The sequence below is a fragment of the Temnothorax nylanderi genome, unplaced genomic scaffold (genome assembly GCF_030848795.1).
Source record: "Temnothorax nylanderi isolate EJ_2023f unplaced genomic scaffold, tnyl_v1.0 TNYL_tig0154_pilon, whole genome shotgun sequence".
Lineage (NCBI taxonomy): Eukaryota > Metazoa > Arthropoda > Insecta > Hymenoptera > Formicidae > Temnothorax > Temnothorax nylanderi.
This window is the reverse complement of record NW_027249216.1, coordinates 234,518-257,220: the sequence shown is the minus strand read 5'-3', so window position 1 is coordinate 257,220 and position 22,703 is coordinate 234,518. Positions and strand designations below refer to the sequence as shown.

General features: G+C 50.1%; 1 protein-coding gene across 19 annotated transcripts in view; it reads right to left on the bottom strand.

Moving 5' to 3' along the window:
• The window catches only part of LOC139777565 (sorbin and SH3 domain-containing protein 1-like), a 75,736-nt gene that overhangs the window by 5,336 nt on the left and 47,697 nt on the right, over positions 1–22,703 (bottom strand). For 11 of the 19 annotated variants that reach the window (XM_071715076.1, XM_071715064.1, XM_071715066.1 and 8 more), the window contains 12 exons: positions 22,081–22,110; positions 21,305–21,337; positions 20,266–20,370; positions 18,712–18,764; positions 18,455–18,624; positions 11,710–11,769; positions 2,074–2,278; positions 1,019–1,277; positions 774–888; positions 553–675; positions 267–421; positions 14–93 (listed from right to left, as the gene is read on the bottom strand). In XM_071715076.1, the coding sequence (XP_071571177.1) occupies positions 14–93; positions 267–421; positions 553–675; positions 774–888; positions 1,019–1,277; positions 2,074–2,278; positions 11,710–11,769; positions 18,455–18,624; positions 18,712–18,764; positions 20,266–20,370; positions 21,305–21,337; positions 22,081–22,110 (1,388 nt within the window). Of the gene's footprint in view, positions 1–13; positions 94–266; positions 422–552; positions 676–773; positions 889–1,018; positions 1,278–2,073; positions 2,279–4,615; positions 7,495–11,709; positions 11,770–12,134; positions 17,295–18,454; positions 18,625–18,711; positions 18,765–20,265; positions 20,371–21,304; positions 21,338–22,080; positions 22,111–22,703 lie in introns of those variants that run through there. The other 8 variants (XM_071715084.1, XM_071715070.1, XM_071715071.1 and 5 more) reach the window with 8 other exon arrangements.

The window sequence follows — 22,703 nt, the reverse complement described above, 5'->3', positions numbered from 1 at the left end:
TTGCAGGACTCACGGAATCGGCTCCGAGTGCGTGTCGATGTGCAGGGTTTCGCTGAGTTGCGACACGTGCAGCTTGCTCCCCCCCATACGTGGCTGTAAAATACGAAAAGGGCTGTTACTTTGGCGTGTACTTTGTAAAACGTTTTTCGCTTTATTAAAACTGTCTCTTTCAACGAAAATGGCCATTATCCGACGGTGTAATGAAAGGTTACGGGGAAGATTCAATCACGCCGCGGAGTAATTATGCCACGACACGAGATAGTTACCAGTGAATTATAATGGGGCTGGGTTGTGTTGATATTGACCGGGATGGACGGCACGTAATGATGGGGTCCCATACTCATTTTCCCTCCGGACGAGCCGTTCGCTAAGAGACTGTGCGCCGCCGGAGACGCGACCGGTTTGTTCTGAATCGGTGTCTCTGAAATAAAAGCGAACTTCGTATGAATTTCGTCAATTCGACGAGAAGTTTGACTCGCGATGCTTTCGACATCGCTCTCAGTCAGTCAGGTTTTCTATTTTCTTCCAATCCGGCTTCCCCGATCAAATTACCTGATCGATGTCCGGGTTCGGTGATGACTTCAACGTAGGAAATCGGGAAGATCCCCTTTCTGTTTCCTATACGTCCCTCGTACCAATTTTCGTCGACCCTCCTCGTCAAGACCACCAATTCGCCTGCGGACGTCACAAACATACCGAAAAGTAATTTACATGTTTTGCCTCGAAGTTTACGAAATTCTACTCGCAACAGCCGCGGCGCGCGGCGGTCTCACCTTTCGCCAAGGACAACTCGAGATTGGTCTGGGCGATAAAGTTGAACTTGGCCCGTGCCTGTCCCTCGTGGGTCTTCTTTGGTGTCGTTCGCATCGTACCGTCGTACGGCAGAATCTGTATCGAGTAAGTTTCGAGAAAGTTTTTTTAGAGCTTGATATATAAAAGCGCGATTTTGTCAGCGAGTATCCAACTCTCGCTTTTCGCGTCGACGCGTTAAAAATCTAGACTCGACTACGGCGATTACCTCAACGTAGTTTGAGGGGAACAGTCCGATCATCGCGTTGTACTCCCCCTCGTACCAATTCTTGTCCACCTGTCGTCGAACGAATATGAGGTCGCCGCGCCGGAAGGTCAATTCCCGGGACGACTGGCCGACGAAATTGTAGAGCGCTCTCGCCACCAGCCGCGGCTCCGGTGTTTGATCTTGGGATCGACTCCGCTGGCTCAGATCGTCCACGAAATCGTCGTAGCGATTCAGGGGTATGGGCGACTTCTGCGATGGTCTGAAATTGTTGGAGTGTTGTCGGCGAGATGGAACGGTTTCTCTCGAGCGCGGCGAACCAGGATTGTCTTTCTGTTTGCTCCGAGCAAACGCTAACTCTCCTCGGCATCGTGATGATTATCGAGCGTTTTGCGGTTGCGAAATGCGCCTCGGAAGGGAATGTAAATTTATTCTTTTCGATATTCTCTCCGTTCTTTCTTGAGGATTTGTGATAGATCCGGCCAATATATTTTAGAGATAATCGACGATCTTAATTGAAGATTACGACGGAGTAATCTTAATTGAGATCGAAATATCTTTCAACTCAAGAACTTTCTATTTCGCTTGAGAAAATCTAGGACTACCTGACACCCTTCCCCGAGCGTCAATGAAACCTCTCTCTCTCGGTTTTTCTACCTGCGCGCGTTCGCCTACACTTTCATTGTGACGCCCGCGTCAAAACAGCTCGCGAGGCGTTACGCAACGGCCGTTTGAATAGCAGGAAGTGTTTACGAGCCGACGACGAGTGTGACAAGCTGAAGATGCACATGCCTTTCGCCGTGCCGTTATTAACGTCATCTTTGAAAATATCACTCTCGCGTTTGGAGAACACGGAAAAGCGCGGAAAGACATCGCGAGAAGGATACGCGATCCTTGCGACAGGACGTCGTTAAAGCGAGGACTCTCGTTTCTTCATTAACGAAGGTAATTCCCGAGGTTTGAAAAGACAAAGCGATCGAACTTCGATTCGATCCCATTCGGTCACCTCCCGATTCAAAAGGATTTAAAGAGGAAAAGGGGAGACACCTTGTACTTACATAAAGTTATCCGTGTGCCTGCGGGAGTCGATGTCGTGCAACTCCTGGAGGTACTTGCGACGGCGCTCCTCCTGGTAGACGCGCCGCATGTTCTCCGCGCTGCGACGTGCGAGCTCCTCCTCGCTCAGCGGCTCCTTCGCCTCTGTACGCACCGGCGAGCGATAGTGAATCGTCACCTCACCCTCCACATAACGCCTCGGCGATTCTGCATCAAGCGAGACGCGTTTATCGTCACCGATCCGCAAACGGAACGCAAACGACGCGTCGCGTTCCGACCGTCAGAATTTTTTGGTATCCTATTTCTCTCTCGATACGTATATATGTATTTTGCGCCAATTTTATTCCGGTTTGATTTGATCTTGACCTGTCGGTGTCAAGTCACGCGCGACAAGATGCGACGCGAGAGAGTGTTGTTAATTTCGATTTAAATTATTCGATTGATGGGAGCAGCGTTTTATTGGAGGGCGCGGTTTGAAAACGCGTGCTATTTCATCGAGTTAATCGTCGTCGTCAACCGCTCCAGTGGACCCTGTCGTTTATTAAAAATGATGGCGAACGTTCGACGTCGATCGCAGATTCACAATTCGGAGCTGTTCGCGCGGCAGCCTGCCGAAGTATCAAATACAATCGTACATGCAGATTAAGAATAAAATCAAATTATCGAGATCACATTCGTGGAAAATGGGATTTCAGCATTCCGGCGTCTTTAGCGTTTGACGACGTTCAAGTCCGACGGTTATTGGAGCGTGCGACGATCATATCCAGCCAGATAATATCACGGAGAAGAATTGAATCATATATGAAAGGCGCCGGTTTAACCCACATCGAGGCCGTCGCTTGTTTATCTCATTCCGCTGGCTAAGAACCATATGGCTTCTTCGCGGAGAGAAACGATACTTAAGACCGCGGTCGTCGACCGCGGCGCGAGGCAAAAATCTAGATACGGTGTATGAACATCAGTCCATGTAATGCTCGATTACATTTGATTACGCGCACGTGATAATCGGCACGGATAAATGTAAAATACAGCAAAGCAAGTCTATTACACCGATATGTGCGAAATTATAACGGCTGTTGTTATCCATGAACATGTAGAAGCCTCTCGTTGGATGTTCTTCTATGTCAGTGGCTTTGCGCACTTACAGGCGATTATTGTTTATCTATGCAAAAACACGTAACAACTAACGACCGTATATCGATTCGCGTTACGAGTTTTTTCTCTCTCTGTTTCTCCTTTCTCCAAGCTAATCTCTCAAGAGCACGTTTAAAAAAAAACTAGGAAGCTCCGTATTTTAGACGCGAGCACAAAAGCGCGGTGCACGCACCTGCTTTCGTGCGCTGCGCGGGATAATGACGATAGTTTATCGCGATGCAGCGGCAACAGCAGGGCACGCGCGTACGCGCCCGGCACTACAATGCGTGCTCGCGTGCGTCGGGCTGCAGCGAGACCGTGCGACTGATAAGGCGGAATGCAGCTATGCAGCTTGCAACCGGTCAATTCACGCGATAAAGCGCAGCCGCGGTGACACAGGTCGACGCGAGATGCATCGCGAGAGAGCGAACCCGTTGACACGCAACGAAGCCTTTCGGGGTTTTAGTCGCGCGCGAGGCATTTATTTTTCATCCCGGATAACCGGAAAATCACATCGCGATGTGTCACGAGAGAAAAATGTCACGAGACCACCGTGCAAAGGTAAGAAGATAAATCAGACACGAGGAATAAAAATTTAAAAAAATAATCTTTTCTTTCAGATTGGATTTCTCGGAAACTTTCGTTCTTCTCTAGTGAAACCTCGCTGGATCCTCCCGACCGCTTTGTTTCGTGCCGTCATTACTCGTGTAACCCAATTTGTTAGCGTGTAACGTTAAACTCATCACAAATGCCGAAACGAGAGACTGAATTTCAGTCTTTCTCTCTTTCTCAGAACGCCGCAACACCTTTCACCGCTTTCATTGAACGAGATTCTCACGCGATCGATTCTTTCTCTTTCTCTCTCTTTCTCGCGCGTATCCTGTGCCACGATTATTATTTTTTTTACGGTACCTTATTATTCTTTATCTGATTCTCTCTCCTCCGTGTAATTTAATTCTATTTTACCGTTCCACTCTCGACGCATTTTTAAAGTCTTTCGCGGATTATGAGGAGTTTTTCGCCATTATGACAATTTGTTATTTGTGTCGGAGTTAATTATTTTTAAGATAAAATGCAAACATTAACATTTTTTATTTTATTATACGATTTTTCATATAGCACGAATTGATTCAACATATCTGCGTGACTTCTGTATCGAGTCGATTCTGCTGTAATTTAATCATATTAAAAGTTTTCTGACTTAAAACAACATTTCGAAAGGGTCCCGCTACTCTACCTAATTGGTACCTTGATTCTACCTATTTCTATTTTTCTTCTCCTCAATCATCGCGCCAGCGACACCAGCCAGCACCAGCTGGATATGCCGTGGCGATCCTAACGGGGCGCGCGGCTATTTACGCGCGGCAGGAAGAGCATTATTTCAGGAAAATTATGCGCATGTTTACTGACTGTACGGAATCGGTCCGTAGACCGTAGACGGAAGCGCGCTTCCGCCGGTGTGAAGACCGCCAATCGGATTCATTTGATCGAACAAAGGGCTGCTGGTGGCTCGGTCACGGCGGCGGGCATCAGGGTCAATCGGAAGCGTCCCGATCGAAGCAGGATCTGCTCCCCGTAGATCGCCCGTGGAGCTCTTGCAATTGTTGACAAGTTGGGGCGACAGCAGCTCGTCGGACAACGAGAGATCGCCGCAGGATTTGTACTGAAGTCCGGACGATTTCCGTCGTCTTCTGCCGGGGTCTTTTCCGCGCGGCTCGTCGTTTCCCGGATTTTCACCCGTGATCCTCGACATATTATCTCGGACGACGTTAACGGCTCGTCCGTTCTCGGCGACGGTCAGCAGATCTTTCACGTGATCCTCGTGACTGTGCAAAATCGCCACGTCGACGCTATAATCGTTCAGATACTTCCTCTCGTTCGCCTCCATGCATTCGCATCGCTCGTTTACCGTGCTCAGGTCCAGGGGTGGAGGAATCCTCGCCGCCTTGACCTCTCGCCGTGAGTTCAAACGATTGGGCGAGACCGGTACGTCCGTCGTCGATTTGGATGTCGATTGTCCGCGGTTGATCGAGCGTGTCCGATCTACAATCTCCTCGCACCGTCCCGATTGTTGTTCCCGGCGTTGCTCGACGCGACTCGATCTTACGACACGAGGCTCGAGCTCGTGACGATCCGACGATCCGAGCGATTCGAGTCCCTCGGGAACATTGACCGCTCGGGCAACGTAAAGCGGAGCGTCGAGGTTCCGCTTCAGGACCGTCAGGTTTGGCAAAGACCTGCAAAGGTCCCAGCAAGTCCCGTCGTTGCTCCTCGACACGCTCGTCTCGCCAATGTTCGCCGAAATAGAGTCTGATCGTCCGTGATAACTACGAATCATCTGAGAACGAGCCTTGTTTTGAGAGAATTGGTCCCCTTCGAACTTATCCTTCCGCGCCGGTCGATTTTTCGCGTCGTCCGTGTTGTCGCGGTGTCCGCTTCCGTCCGGCGAATCCCAGCCTTTTTTTCGGGTCTCGAAATCGATCTTCGAGGCGCCGCCGAAGATGTACTCCGGAAGATTCCTCTCTCGGCGCCACGCATCGGGACTAATCACGTTCTCCTCGATGCGGCATTGACACGATTTGTCGCGCATCCTTCTTTCGCTCGTCGCGTCCCGAAATCCAGCCTCCTCGACGATCGACGAACCCTCGCTCCGTTCATTACTCGCCTCATCGAGCTTAACGGCCGGTACGTTCCTCACGTCGGCTCGTCTTATCTCGCTTCCGGGCAAGATGTTGACGAGCACCCTGCCATCTCTTCGAGCGCGACCGCCGTTCCTGCGATTGATGACTCGAGACAAGTTCCTCCTGGCAAACTCGGTTAACGTGTCCATCTCTTCCTCCTCCTCCTCCGGAGTGCGTGTCGTCTGTGCCCGCGACTTCCGCTCGTTTATACTGCTCACGGATGATTGATTGCTCTGGCTGGTGAGCGTCTCGGTGCTGCCGAACCCGGTGCAGCGCTTCGGCGCCTCTTGGCTGTTTCTCCCGACGTTCCCGGCGAGACCTTCGTCGCAATTCTGTCGCGCGTTCCCCGGCATATCGGCGAAGAACTGTCGCCGGAGATACCGGTTGTGCTCGAAGATTTCGTGCAGCCGTTCCCTGCTGTCGCTGAAGTGCTCCTTCTCGAGTCCCTCGGGATATCGCGCGGCGGGACTTCCGGTGGAACGTCGCGTCTCCTGCAGGCAGCCCCGATCCCTCGGGGCTGACTCGTGCGAGACGGGCTCGAGACATTTTCCCGGATCACCGCAGTAATAGTCCTTGTAATCTTTGTAAAAGTACTCCCTCTCGAAATCCGTTCGCGGCTTCCAGCTCCACCGGGAGTTGACCGGTTCGGGATAATCCCTTCGCAAGGGCGTGCCGCGATCATCCTCAAAATGCACCGTGCACGCCCGTTGCATTTCCGGCATGGATACCCGCTGATAGGCGTGCCTCTCGATCCGCGCGTCTCGTTTGTCGCGTCGGACCACCGCCGCCAGCCTGTCCGGATGACGGAGTTTCACCAGATCGTCGATGTCGTTCGCCAGGCTGGTCCATTCTACACTGCGCTCCAAGTCCGCGACGCGCGGCAGGATCGTCCGAGTTCCCGCTTCGTTCACCGTGTTCCTCATCGTGAGAACGATGACGACGCGCGAATGTCAAGTCCGATTCGTCGCGGGTATTCTCAGGAGATAATTAAAGCTTTCGGTATCCGCGCGACACGTTTATCAGACTCTGTATCTCATCCCCCGATCCCGGTGTTTTCCTCAAATCAACCTTACGCCTCGTTACCGAGCGGAAATCGTGGTCAGATCGAGCTGCATATTAATCCCCGTCAGATAAAGATCGAGGACGATCCCTCGCCGCGCCGGATATTGCTCAAAATCTCTGATCGACGATCGTGATCCTCGTGAAATTAATCGCGCGGTTACTAACGGGAATGGAAAGCGCGACTCCCCCGCGTTGGGCAACCGGCTCTTGGCGACGCGCAACCGCGAGTGAAGAAACTCGATTTGTTGTTGTCACCGGGGCGATGACTCGCGACTCGCGATCCTCTATTCAACGTGGCCGATGTCATGTCCGACCGCGCTTCTACGTCAGTTTCGGCATTAAGAGCCGCGTCGTCGTAACGGTGACTCGTCCGCGAACGGATGTGCAACGCGAGCTGCAACGTCGGCTACCTAGCAAGGTTGAAACAATCGCGTCACGTTTCCCCGGTGTGCCAATGCTCGTCTTCGTATCCGAGATATTTTCAATATCGTACAATAGAATGAAAGTACGATTAATGTTGCCCTTATCCTGTAATTGTATGAATTATATGAATTTTACTATTTTAAATTAAACTTAATTTTAATATACATTTTAATATACATTTCGTACAAAATTGACTGTAAGTTTATATCAAAATGTTTTCTTATTATACTAGATATATTATAAGTCGTTGATCTTCAAAAAGCACAAAACTTAAAGAGAAGTTACATTATTGGTGCGAAAAAATTTTATGAAAGAGTCTAGCTCTACGATCTATAACGGAAGTATTCTAATATTATATCTAATATGTGTAAATTAGATCACGTTGCAACATCGATACATAGATCACGTCGATACATATAGATGTAATTTCGATTGCGATAATTCTGATATAACCGTCGCTATCGTTTCTCTCCCATTCAAGATAAGCAAGAACAAACTTTCAATGAAAGTCTAATGTTACTCATCATGTCCCGTGAAACGTGGCGTTATTCCGGGCGACGTAATGACGTTGACTCATTAAACCACAGACCTCGTAATGTGTAATTAACGAGAATGAACGTGGGTTTCTGCGAAACTTTCGCGCGCTTTCGTGGCGCTACACGAAAAAATGTCCCGAAGAATACGCCGTTTAAGGAAAACCGTGTTAGAAGAGCGAGAACATTCGCAGGCTATGGGGAGAAGCGTCTCCTTATTAAAATCGACCCCTCGTAAAGTCTTAAGTGTCTTAATGAAGTGCATCTGTTTGTTGTACCGACGAGCGGGAGTAAAGTCTTTCCCTGAGAAAGGTGCTACTTGCACTCTCATGGCTATTCTATTCAAATGAGTCTCCGGCGCAATGTGGATCAACGCATTCACGAGGAAGAAGAAGGTGCCGTGTCGGTCCTTTCTTTCAATGAGAACGATTTCACTGACAAAGTGTCGCGACTTATTTCTACCTCGCCCGCGGCCGTTCCGCTTAACTATCCTTTAAAAGTTTCGAGATCGCTCTTATCGGACTCGACTCTCTGCGGGTAATTAAATACGATTTTAATTTTGAACCGAGTATTCTCGCATTTCATCCGGTCACCGAAACTCGCGGCCGCGTGCGAATTTCGAGTTTCTAACAGGCCTGATAAACGTGTCGTTCAAAGTCCGCTCTTGTTTTCGCCGTGATAAAACGGACTCGTAATATCAAATAACCTTGCACGAAGTACACATAATACGTACTTAATCAATTCACACGGAATTCACTTCGACGCGAAAACTTCCGTTAAACGGGCCCGCACGAACTGCCGATTAAACTGTCGATGATCAATCGCGCACCGATAACTCCGCGAGATTGACTTATCGAGCAGTGTGCCTTGAGGAAGGAACTCTCGTTAAGATCGGTCGAATCGTCTTGCACTCGCGTAACGACGTGGCTCGTCGACACCTGTTATCGGTATACCTGCGTCGCGCGACGCACGCGAAACGCGTCTGAGGAAGGCGCCGCGACGTTGGCACCGGTTATCGCGGCTCCCTACTCCTTGAAGAACGGTTCACCAAGCAGGAACCGCGGGGAACGTCTTCGAGCGGAGTGCGCTCGCGTAAGTTTCCAACGATTCGGACCGAAACCAAGGCTCCTCGAAATATTTTCGGACGCCAGAGCCCAACGATTAATTCTCACGCAGAGACGACGTTTCTCCGTGCGGAAATAAAATCTTGAATTATTCCTGCCAAACGCAGTCGTGTAACGTTTGTAGACCTCCTAACGTTTGGAGAACTCGATAAGTAAACGTCATTTCTTCGAGTCGTTATCCGCAAAAATAAATACGAGTCGTCGTACTAAAAGGCGTTCAAGGCCGCTGACAAAAGCGGCGTTGTTGTACGACGTTCCTCGCGTGCGATATGAGCGCATCGCGGACTGTAATAACAGTGTTGTTTTGCGCGCTAATCACTTTCCAGAGCGCGAGGTAATTATTCACGACGCCGATGGTATTATCTTCACGCTCGTATCACTTCTCCGTAGGTTCGGAGTACGGCGTACTACGGACTCCATCACCTGGTATCGTCGCCGATGAAACTGCCGAAGAGCAGGGGAACGCACACGTACATTAATCATTGGAGAGATTAGATAAGAGGGGACGATCGACACGAGCGTCCACGTCTGCAGCAAATATTTGGAATAACAACGACTCGACGATCTACCGAGGATTCGTCGCAATGCCGAAGACGCGAGCTTGGGATTAAGTATGCTAATTGCGTTATGTAACGATAATGACAATTATGCGCGGCGGTCCGAATTTATGGCGCGACATTAAACAAAGTATGTGGACATCGCGACTGCTTCGGCATCGCCGCTGTGATCATCGTCGAAAATAATCGTGACCGCCACTTGTAAAATTGTGCCAATTTTAGCGGCACGTAATAGCGCGTATGCGGCATGATCTAACGTTAGGCAATACGATCAAATTCATTAATATTAAATTTGCCGAGACTTTGCGCTCTTCCTGTCTCGAGATCGCGAGTCGCGTTTCGTAACGGTCAAACGAACGATTTTTAGATAACTTTTCTGACCGATGTAACATCACAAATGAGAAAATTAAGCCGTTTATTTTTTTTTAAATTCTACTTTTACTCGAAATAACACATTTAAATGGATTGCGTATCTGTGCGCGTCGCACATGCATTGTGCTTCGTGGCATTCACGTGTAAATTGGACGTCAGTCCGTTCACTGTTATCTTTCCGTTAGACAATTAGTATGCGCGACCACTGTTTAGCAGAGCCGCGAATGTGCCCTTGACATCGTAAAACTGATGAAATGATTTAGGACTTTAGGATCTGTCTCTCTGATATCTCGATACGCGCAATTATACCGTCGAGAGTGATTTCCGGGCTGGATTTTCCGGGCTGGCGATAACACGTCGATTACACGAATTGATCGGCAGGCCGAACATAATCGGTCGATCACGTAATGGACCACAAACGCAGGTGTCTCTTTTGTCCACGTCGAACATTGCCATCACTTTTATCGTGGATCCGTCGTATTTCCCGATTACCCGTTTTCCCCCTTTTATGCAATATAGGACGCAATATATTTTTAAATATGTACTTCCGTCAGACTGTTATCTTCTTATCTATATAACACACGCAATTAATTAATTCGTCGTTTCACTTTCCAGCCATCATAACCGCTATCGTGATTAAAAACATTCTGGATATTTTACACATAAAAAAACTGCGAAAATATTTTAATTAAGTAAGCGGTTTAATTTTACGTTCAATCTTTCTAAAAAATGATAAAATATACAGATATCTCTAATGTCATGCAGTGACGCATTCAACATTGACGTTTCACGTGCTGCTTTTCGATCTCGCGCATCCACAGGAAAGCACAAGCGAGCACGATGCGCGAGTTAATATCAAATTTCTAATCGGGGCTGCACGGCGAGCGACTAGCCGCGCGGTGATTTCTCCATATGCGAAAGTGTATATTATTTTCGGCGCGTCTCGCGTCGGTGACTTGTGACTCGAGCCGGACCGTGACTCCAGACCGAGCGAACGAGCGCGAACGAACGTGAATGAACAGCTTGCTTTAACGAGCGTGATGCCATGCCGTTTGCGCTCATTGATGCGGGCTGCACGTTGCCCGCGCTCATTTGCTCGAACTGGACCCCCCAGCATTATGCGAGCATGCGGATACAACGAAGCCGCGTAATGGTACCAGCCGGATGAGCACCGGCGTGCTTCCCGACCGAACGCGCGGTTATTGCGTTTATGCTCGATCGCCCGTGCAAACGTTCGTTGCACGATCTCTCTCTTTCCCGAGCACGCGTCGCTCATGCATCCCGAGTCACATGCACCACGATGCATCATTACGACCGCGCGTTTAGCAAGTGCCCGCATCGGCTACGTGCGCGAACTTTAATGGCACTAGATCGATCCTGGAGGGCCTTAAATCACGAGATATATGCATTTTGAGGGGAGATTTAGGTATTTCCTCTTTTATCTTCCGCCTTCGCTAAGTTTAACATTAGAAGTGAGAGAGTTGAATCTAAGAGGAAGGAACATAGAAGCGATTCGTTATAATTATCTGTATTGTTAGCAGCATGACTTTCAAACAAAATTATCTCCAGATAAAAAACCGTTTGGTTAATAATACGTTTAGTTTTCATGGAAACCAGAGTGCCAGATGTTACGAGACACCCGGCAGGGCGAACAGTGACACGCGCGTGAACGCACACATGAACAGACGCACACATGAACACACAAGAAAAAATAATATACATAATAATGATGAGCTTAGTAATCGGCATTACCTTGGCGATCGTCCCTGTAGTGCTGGGATTTTGGCGGCGGCGGGGGTGCATTCGAGTATTCTATGGACGAGCGGAAAAAAATTAAAATAATAATTAGCCGTTCTAACACAGCTATAATGAAAATCAATTCGCGGGATTCAACGAGGGATCGCACACACATTGCCGAGCGAACCTGTCGATCAACTTGACGTACGTTCTTCTCTAACATCTAACGATATTGGTGTCACGAGAAGCGATAATGACTCTTCAATCCGACTGCGCGAATTTAACGAACTTAAACTCTACTTTCTTAATAAACAGAAAAAAAAACTTAGATTCATTTCTAAAGACACAGAGAAATTTTCTCAGGTTCTCCTTCCCGCTTCTGGTATCTAGGAAGACTCAATCCAGCCTAGGTGCTCCAAACGGCTGATGAGATTTCAGACCTTCGAAGGTGACGGTAGGTCGCGCCATGTAGACGGGCAGGGTCGGCCACCAGGTTCTGTGCCTTCGCGCGGCGGTGGGCGAAGGCGGCGGAGGCGGCGGTTGGTACCTGAACCTCGGTCTGTGTTTGTCAGGGTCGAAGGGCTGCCCGGCGAAGACGGTCTGCTGCGACGGTTTGAGGATCGACGCGGGGGTCGTGCGCGGACGCGTCGGAGACGAGGAGGTGGCGCGCGGTCGTTCCGGTTTCCTCTTGTCGGCCGACGAGGAGGAACGAATCTTCGAGGTGCCCCGGTGGCTCCGAAGGTCTGCCGGCGACGACAGCGAGCGCATGTTGTCGCGACGATTGGGGTACCGGTGCGCCACCCACTTTCCGGCCAGATAGGGCGCGATGTCGCGAAGCTCGCGCACGTCCGGCGCCGACGTGAACATCTCACCCATTATGGAAGTTCGGCCACCAGCGGTGTCCGGGGATTCGAACCTCTTCCGCATCCGGCAGACCGGCCTCTTCGCCTCGAGCTCCTTGGTCTCCGCTTGCCTGGTCACGTGGTTGGTGACGGTACCGGTGGCTTGGGGCTCCTTCAGTCCGACCGTCTTGCTGATGACGTCGATGTGCGGCATCGAGAGGTTCTCCCGGCGCAGCGGCATCCGCGGGATCGGCGGAGAGTCGCCCCTTCGTCCTATCCGCGGCCGTCCTCTCTTCGTCGTCTCGAATCTCCTGCGCAGCCACGCCACGTCGACATGTTCGTGCGGCTTCAAGGCGCTGCCGCGGTCTTCTCCCTCGCTCGTCCTCTTCAGCAAGCTCCGCGCCAATTCCGGATCGCTGCGAAAGCGCTTCGGCGTGGCCACGATCCTGACTCGCCGCGGCAGGTCCTCGGCGCTCTCGAATCTCGCGCGCAACCTCCGCACCGTGCCGTTCCGCACCAAGTTAAGATAGGCGCGCCAGTACCTCTCGGGATCCGGCGACGAACTGCGCGGCCAACCGCCACCGCCGCCGCTGTCCACACTGCAGGACGAGTTCGATCGCGTGGTCGCGCGACACGGACTAACGCTGCGCGGCCTCGCGTCGTGTTCACGCTCCCGTGAACAGGAGCGGAACGGTCGTCGTTGCTGTCGCATGCCCGTCGCTTCCGGCTGCGTCGGCGAGCTGCCGTCGATCTTCCGCTCCCGCGGCGACGTTGATCGCGATCGATCAAGCCTGCCGGCGGCGGCGGCGCCGGCCAGTGAACCGTACTTGGCCGACTCGGTCTCGCCGAAGAGCTCCTTCAGATCAGCGAAGCTTTGCGACGACGGCAGCTTCTTCCTGCCGCGAAACGTCCACGTTGTAGTCGTCGTCGTCGTCGTCGTCGTCGTCGTCGCTGTCGCCGTCGGCGCGATCTCCTTCTGCTGTTCCCCTCTCTTCTCCACGTTCTCGAAGAACTCGATCTTCCGCGACACGTCCTCCGTCTCGGGTCCGTTGCCCCGCTGGATAACCGTTCTTACCGAGGTCTCTGAGCTCTCCGTCATGCTGTCTCCATCGCTGCCCGAGGCGAACTTGCTGCTCAATTTTGCTTTCTCGCCCGGCACCGTCATGGCCAACAAGGACGGCTTCTTCGACCACTCTTCGAGTACAGTCTCCACGCGTTGCTTGTCGCTGGAGCTCTCGTTATTGGACGTCAACACCAGCAGGAAGTCGCTTTTGTCTTTAGGTTTGGTCGTGTCCTCAATGTACGACGCTTCGAGGGAATAACAGGTCCTGGGAGAAGTGCTAGCCACGCTGGGCGTGTCGGGCGCACAAGTCGGTCTCGCAATACTCTTCGCGGATGGTTTCCCCGGTATCTTCGTGGCCGCCAAGGCAGCGGCGATGCTCCCGCGAGTTTCGCGAGGCGCTAGAGGCGCGGACAGTCTTCTTCGCGTCATCCTGTCCAGCACTTCTTTGCCGAGAGTCAATGACAGCCTCTTCTTCTCCAGCTCCGACATCGATGGAGAGACCGATCTCTCCGATTCGGACCTCTCGAGGCCCTTTAAACGACCAATGGAGTCGCTTTTCTTCAAGATGCCCTCAGCATCGCCTTGTTCCTTCAATATCGCCGACTCTGTCGCTATCATCGAATGGCATCGTACGTGGAGACTCTTCGAATCATCTTGGGGGTGATCCTTGAAATCGCCCGCAGGCGGCACGATAATTTCGTAGCTCGTTAAAGTTTCGTCTTTGACCACGCGATCTTCCTTAACAGATTGCTGATACTCGCTGATCGCGCGAGGTGCGTCAACGACGTCGCCATTTCGTCTTTGAGGATTATCGCTACCGTAGATTTCGTTTAGCTGCTTCTTCAAGTTGGTCACCTGCTCGATGGACAAACTGCTCCAGAACTTCTTGCTACCACCGAGACTTCTCTGCAGAGATGGATGGTAATCCGCGAATTTGCCAGCATCCCGAAAAGTGGCGTTAGCTTTCTTCTGCATCGTGGTCGCCACGTTGACGACCGAACTGCCGCGCCAGAGAGGTTTATAAGTATCCTTCTGTGAGATAGCTCTTTTCTTGGAGGATTCCAACTCGCTCTCCTCGCTCTGGAGTCTCCGAAAATACTGCAAGATGTCCTCCACGGAGCGTTCCTTGCAGCGCAGTCCACAATCGCCGTGCCACTTGAATTTATCGACGTCTTTCGCGCTGAAAAGAAAATCCTTGTCACGTTGGACGCTCTTCAGTTTCCCGTAGAGTGCCTTTAACTCCTGTTCCGCTTTCTCTTTCGATCTGATCCGTTTCCAGCGATCGTAATCTATGATCTCTTCGTTCTTCAGCCGCGGCCGTAGATCCCCGGAGGAGAACGTGCGCTCCAACTGGTCCATCCTGCTGAGGTTCGCGTAGAAGTCGCGCAGATCCTTGTACCGTTTCGACTTGCGCCTGTGATGCAGCAATTCGAGTATATATTGCTGATAATCCTCGCGATCCATGGACGATAATGAACCGGTGCTCTTCGTCAATGACAGATTTGAACCGAGCCTCTTGGCGTCCTCTGCCTCACCGGCGCTTCTGGCTCTCACTTTTTTCGTAATCGTCAGTGGGGCGTTTGAGTCTTCCTGCTTGGAGACGTGAGTCCGTCGAGGCGTCTGCGATCTCGCCGGAGACGGCGAAGAGGACCTCGGCGAAGATTCTCTCGACTCGGGCAGAGTCTTCAATGGCGGCTCGCTTAGACTTCGTACCTTCACGTGTTCCCGTGACATAGATTCTGGGCTACGAACGCGCAACGTGGTAGACGAACCGAACTCGTCGATGTCCAGCAAGCTGTCGAACTTGCCGACTTTCTGAAGGAACGAACGGCCAGGCCAGCAGACCCCGTACGGGCTCGAACTTCTGGACGAGACGACGCTGTCACGTTCCCAGTTCTTGAACTTCGAGTTCGAGACCGGTCGCTTGTGCGCCAGGTACACGTTCAGAGACTTCAAGGACGGCTCCGATCTGAAGCTCTCCCTCGTCGTGTCTTGAAACATTTTTGCACGCTCGCCGACGAGAGACTTCTTCTCTTCGTGAGATTGTGCGAACGACATATGGTTCCGCAGGAAGAGGTTCTGAAAGAAAGTATCTGTGCGCGTCGCCTCCTGGTGCCTCCTGATCTCCTCCACGGTCAAGATAGAGGTTCTGGAATCTTGCTCGACGCTTGGCACTATCTTCTCTACTCTCCTCAGCAATTTGATCTCGTCCTTCTCGGCCATCTCCCTCCACCCGTTCAAGGTCTTGCTGACGTCCGCTTCGTCGACGCTCTTATCTCTCCGCGCCTTTCTTTTCGTTTCAATCTTCTTCCTGTCGCCGTTCACAGTCACGCGTATCGTCTCTGGCTTCTTCGTCGGAGTCTTGACGATCGTCTGCGGCTTCTCACGAGGTCGCTTCCTCTTGCTCGCTTCACTAGCCACTTCGGAACAGGACGAAGACACCGAACGTAAGGATTCTTTGCTGACGACTAGTTTTTCTGATGGTTTCGCGACGATTTTCGTTCTCTTTGGTTCTGGCTTAGTGATTTGTGATGCACTTTTCGCGGGAGACTTTAGCTGGGCGCTTGACGTCCTTCTCGTCGCCGTCGGCTGCTCAGGTGTCTTTCGTAATAGTTCCTGTCCCTTGGGCGAGACGACGGCTTTGAGAGACTTATCTATCGGACGTTTCTGTTTACTCGTCGACAAACTATACGGAATCGTCGAGCTCTTCACTACAGTGCCTGACGAAAGTGCTCTGCTTTGCACGTCCCTCGTTTCTCTCTCTTTATGCTTCTGTAAAGCTTTTCTGACCTCTACCGGTGAGGAGAGTTCGTGTGATCTGCTGAGCCTCCTGCAGGATTGTTCTTGCTCTTTCTTCGTAAGACGAAACTTGTCTCTCTTTGCAGTTGAGAGAGACTCCGGTCTCGTTGTAGTTCTTTCCGGAGATTTCTGTCTCACTTTGGTGGCAACGGAAGTTACGTGTCTCGATGGCACCTTTACCGCCGCGAGTTTATCAAACTTCACTGAAGATTCGCGAATACTCCTCGATGGCGGCGATGTCGAGGAACAAACGTGACTTCTCACACTGCTCGACGGTAGATTTAATTTTTTTACTTCAAATTGGGTCTGCGACAAGCAGGGATCCGATCTTCTCTTGCCGAAAGTATTGGAAAATAAAGTAGATACCTTGGCGGTCTTCGAGGCAATCGGGCTGCTGGAGGACGTGCGCACGATCGCGCTGTGAAACTGCTCGCGACTTCGCCGATGTCGCTCGAGGTTGCTGCAGAATCTCTCTCTTAGCGATCTGATGCTCGACACGCTATCGGCATGCGCGAAGCACTGTTCGTGCCTGGGTTTCGAATACGCGGTGTACGAGTTATCGATCAATCGCGTACTCTCCGAATACAATTTCAAGGTTCTGCTATGACGTGAGGATTTTCTTCGGGGCGGGGAGGGCGGTCTTGGCGCCGACATAGCTTGCGGAAGAACTCTACCGGATGACGAGAGGCTGTGAGGGGGAGCTCTCATGACCGGCGGCGGTGGCGGCGGCGGCGATCTCGAGTCGATCGAGGACAGTATCGACCACTCGTGCCGCGTTGAGAATGCCGTCGTCTTCGTGGATGAGGTGATGGTCGACGTGCACGAGGCGCTTCTTCGATGCACGCGGATCCTCGTCAAAGTCGGCGAGATCGGGAAATATTCGATCTCCGAGTCGTCTGTGGACAAAGTTTCGCCGATTTGGTTTCCGGGTTCTCGTATGCCGTCGAAGGCCCTTCGCTTTTACACCCTGCCACCCAAAGATCAGTCGTCTAAAGGTTGTCCCGTTCAAGGCTAAGCTGGTGGACGCGCCGTGCTTCGCCGGCGCGACTGCGTGCCGATGCGAGGGTTTGCGGCTCCTCAATGTGTCATTACTGCGGCTGGCGGTGCGCTTACGCAAAAGAATTGCAAAAAAGAGCTTTTCGGAAGGACCGACTCGCGCACCAATATCGACAGACTATCGAGAGAAGAGTTGTGCCATATTTAAACTTAGGTGAGAACGCCCGAGGTCAGGTTGCATCAACTTTACCGGTTGACTAATTCCGATTATCGATTACCTGTCCCCGTCTAAATCGCAGCCTTGGCCACGACGCGATATCGGGGAAGGAAAGTTTTAGGCTGACGGAGAGGCCGTTGCGTCGTTGATTAATTAATTAATCGATATTGGCGAGTCGAGTCGCCCGGTAAGTTTATCGGTGAAGTACCATAATGCGCTGTCGCATGAACTCGGACAGATCCGTTGTCCCACGAAAGCCTCTCCTCCAGCCTAATTAATCGCGATTAGCGCTAACTGACGTTGATGCAACCGCCCACGGGAGATTACACATACAAAGAAAATTACGTATCAAAGCAGTGTGCTTCAAACAGAGCACTACTCACACGTCATGCCACCGCGCTTTTCAGCACAGATCAGCGCTGTGAGAGTTAAATTTTTTTTTAGAGGAAAAATCGTTTCGACTCTTGTCGATACGTCCAATCTTGCGAAACATCGAGGATACTTTTTGTAATTGTTATAAATAATCCGAAATAATTAGAAATCAAACATAACAATTTCTCTAATAATAATAATGTAAAACAAATGTATTGTATAACTCCTTTAACTAATCTTTTTCTCATCACTCGAAGTTTCGAAACGCATGCGTAATTGACAAAACACAATAATAATTAATAAAAACGCACACATTGCAAGCAACCTTAAGACACATACCCGCATGCGAAAAGTAAACTCGGGTTACACGGCCGATGTTGATCAGCGTGCTGGTTGTAGCATATCAAGACGTATGAAAAAAGTAAGGAACAAAAGAAAAATTGAAATAGCACGAGGATCGGGGCGACTCACCCTTCGGACGTTCCGGGGCTAGCTTGCGAAGCCCATGAAGGGGTACGTCGCCACCGCTCTGCACCGTTTTGTATGCCAGTCTCTGCTCCAGAAGGCTGAGCGGACTGATGTCTTCTCGTCGGCGGAACACCAGCGTCGAGTCACTCTCGTAGCCTGACTCTTTGAGAGCACTTCGCGAACGAGAAACGCCGGTGAGAGATAAATACCTCGATTCATTATGCAGATTTAAAGAGATCAGAGATTGACATTGTACTTACTGAGTCATGTACGGCTTGGCCGCGGCACGTGCGTTGCTACGCTGATCGAAGGGCTAAAAAAGAAAGAAACGCTGTTACCGTTGCCGTCCGTTACGTCGACGGTTCTCGATCGCCACTTATCGTCTACAAAACATGCTACGCATACGCTACTCGGCGCGCGAGAGATACGATTACTCGAGATCCAAGAACGAGTGGTTTTTAATCGAGATCAACAATCGCATCGAGCAGAACATCGAGCAGATCATGCCGCAGTCGTGTAATGCTAAGCCGGGGTGAAGGAGGAACGTGGCAGGATTAAGCTAATGAGACATAATCCACAGGAGATGAGAGGTACAGGAAGAGTGAACAAATATGTAGGTATGTAGGAGATCAACAATAGCTGCTTGTGATGCAAAATGTACCTGTGAGATACGAACGATTTTGTAAAAAATGATGTCATTAACGTACGAATTATTGATTCATAAGAATAAAAAATAACTGATATCGCTCATTGATTAGTATTTCGCTTCTGTGACAAAATATTTCGCTCATGCCGCATCGAGTGGTGTATCAAAAGAATATTTTCCAATGACTTTGGAGTTTCGCGATGTGTACAGAAAAAGCGCTAAAAACGCTACTCTAACTTCTTCTCATTAAGAGTATTGTGTATAATGATACAGATAGAGATGTGTAGAACAGGCATGTGAAGGATAAAGAGAGAGATACAGAATCATGACAAAGATGCAGAGAAGAAAGTGAGGGAGAGACGACTCGATAGCCATAGAGATAGAGATAAACATCAGACAGATATCTAGACAGATAGAGGACAACGTCATCGTGCACTCTACTTGTCGACGATGTGGCAGCCGTTCTAACCCGTGAAACGGCTTGCGTGGTGATAACGGAGGGTGTTGTCGGTGATGGTGGTAGCATGATATGATCGGTGCTGGAAAAAGAAGAAGAAGTAGAAGAAGAAGAGAGCGGAGGTCGCTGCTGCTGTTCTTGGTCTTGATGGTGGGGCTGTTGATGATGACGATGTTGATGATGATGTTGATGCTCGTGATGATAATGATGGTGCCCATGATGATGATGACGATGCTGCTGCTGCTGTTGTTGCTGGATGCTGTTGCTGCCGGGCGAGCACGGCACGATCGTGGCGACAGACGGAAGCGGCGATGCCGCCGATCGCTCGATCCCGACCGGATGCGATCGGCGTGCCGGGCAACGATCCGGCAACACGAAGCTCTTGGATCTTCCATCCAGCATGCCGGCGGCATGCCAATAGCAGGGGTCAGCGGCGGCGGGGGCGCGTTCTAGGGGTCGGATGATGCGACCGTCCCCGATATCATCGCCGACGGCCGTTGGACGATCGCTCGACCGATCGGTAGACTCGATCGATGGAATCAAGGACGACTTGGACTGGTCTTGGACCGGGGTTCTGGACCGATGCGTACGCGGCCTGCAGGATAGATCGATCGACCGATCGGTCGTGCCTTCCGGCGCCACCGGACGCGCCCGCCTCATGCCGCCGACGAACTCAGAACTTTTCGTGCTGCTGATCGTCGGTATCCTTACACTGTCCTCCGGCCGATAGGAGAGGCTGAGGACGCGGGACTGCCGGACGCCACCGCCCAGAGACTCCATCCTAGCGTGCTGAGGATGTCCGTTTTCGTTCAGCCACTGTCACCCATGGTCGTCGTCGTTGTCATCGTCGTCGGAAGGGGATGGATAACGGTGTGGGATGGCATACGAGCGGGGACGACACGCAAAACATCGACGAGCACGCACACGCACATACACGATCGGGGACATCGGTCACAGTCGTCCCGACCGGACGATGATAATCGGGATCCGGACGATTCGGCGATTCGCAGGACGGGGGTTCAAGACGGAAGGCGTTAGGTGTGCAATCGGTAAAACGACATACCGTGCATAAGTTATACATGGGTATACGCGACGCGCGTGTTCATCGCGATATGTAAACCCTTTGCAACCCGGTAATGTTCCTCCGTATAAATCCTTCAATTTATAGTTATCATTATCGAAAGATCTACTTAGTACTTTAAACAATGTCGGAGAAATCCCCATGTGGGAGGGAGATTGCATGCACACCCGGGGTGCAAGGATATCGATTATCAGAAGGCGAGAAGCCACCGTTAGTTATCACGTTTGACGTTAAATCGCATGAAAAAAAATCGCTGGCCAGTTTTTTGCTGGCTAACTTTACAAACGGTGCACCACAAAAATTAGATCGGAAATACATATCTTGAAACGCAATAACCACATTAAAATTGGCAACGAGCGATTGCTCGTGAGCGAAATTGATTCATTCTAGAGACCGTGACGGCGCATCTTCTTATTCGTAATTTTGATTTTACGACAAAATTCTACGAGAAAAGGAAAAGATTGTGGCGACATGGTAATTCTACAAGATCCCTCAAGGCGATACTAGGTTAATTTCGAATTAATGGAAAATATTAATTTTAATTGAATCTTACCATCTACGCGGGGGAGAGAGAGAAAGTACCAATAGACAGAACGAGGAGAGAATAGAAGGAATAGAGAGACGGAGAAAATTCTTATTTAACTATGCATTAATATAAAAATGGCGTACCCCGTCAAATATGTCCATGACCTCGTCCCACCACTAGAATCACAGAATTAAACACAGTGTTATACTATGCGCTATCTAGAAGGGGTTACTGAAACATTTAGATTCAAATAAAAAGGGGGTAATCGAATAGTATCCGGATATTCTCGCCATTTTCCATCTAAAATAGGAGGAAACGCTGGATGATCTAACGCTAAATAAATATGTCAAAGAGAGAAGCTACGAATTTCTCTAAAATAGACCATCAATTATAATTATGGTCAAATATATCGTATAATTACACATTAAATTAAATATAATTGAATTATTACACAAACAAATTTAATAAAGCCGTGTCTCGATTTTAGATGGAGGTCGGCATGATATTTAAACATAGGATCAACTACAAGCAGCGCTACAAAAGCTGTGTGAAAATCAACGGGGTTGTACTACGTGGAGCCACAGGGTACCCCGAAGGATGCGATTCTCTCCACTCGAGAGATAATAAAAATTTATGTATGTAATCTCCATTATAGTACTTGCTCTCTCGAGGGACCCTGCGCGCTCTGAATACACGTGCGTGCTTGGTGTATACTGAGAACTGTGTCTGCGCTGTGTGTACGTGTGTGTTAAAGAAACGCAATAACCACCAACGAGGGCGGCGACAGAGAGCAAGAGCTCGCAATCAATTAACTTTCGTGATCGCCAAACAGAAAAGCTCTCAATAAACGGAGGAAACGTATAAGTTGGCCGGCAAAAGCAACTCGTTTTATTTAACACGTTCGGATTGGCGTGATTACCTTCCTTCTCGTCCGCGCGTCGTAAGTCGGCTAGAAGCAAAGCCATTTCAAACGATCATGTTCCAGGTGTGTGTTCCAGGTAATCTTGGGAATCTTTCGTAGAAATCGCGGTCGCGCCGCATTCGTCGCGATAAGAAAATAAAAAAAAAGAGAGGGTTGAGAGATGTCTACGCGAATTTTTACTGCCCCGACTGCCACGCTCGCGCGAAATATGGCTCGATATCGCGCGATACAAAGTGATGTACTGCACGTTCGATCAATTTCACAATGTAGAACGATACACGACACCCCGACGGAGGGATGGATGGCCAATCTTAAGTTCGCGTTCGGCGCGCACCCCAACTTTAGTGTCAACCGTGACCAACTAAACTTTGCCCTCTTCATTTATATCTAACATGGAAATCCACATACGGAGCACATTATACGTACATAATATATATACTTCTACGTTACGTTTGATTATACTTAATTAAAATTACTTAACGGGGGCTATCGGTGCGAAACGATCCCGTCGTTAGAAGATTCGATTGTCCCGTCAATCGTTACTCTTCGGACGAGCTAATAATTTCTACACGGTGTCGTATGACCGAATCTTCCGATGTTATGGGAGAGTGCGCATTAAT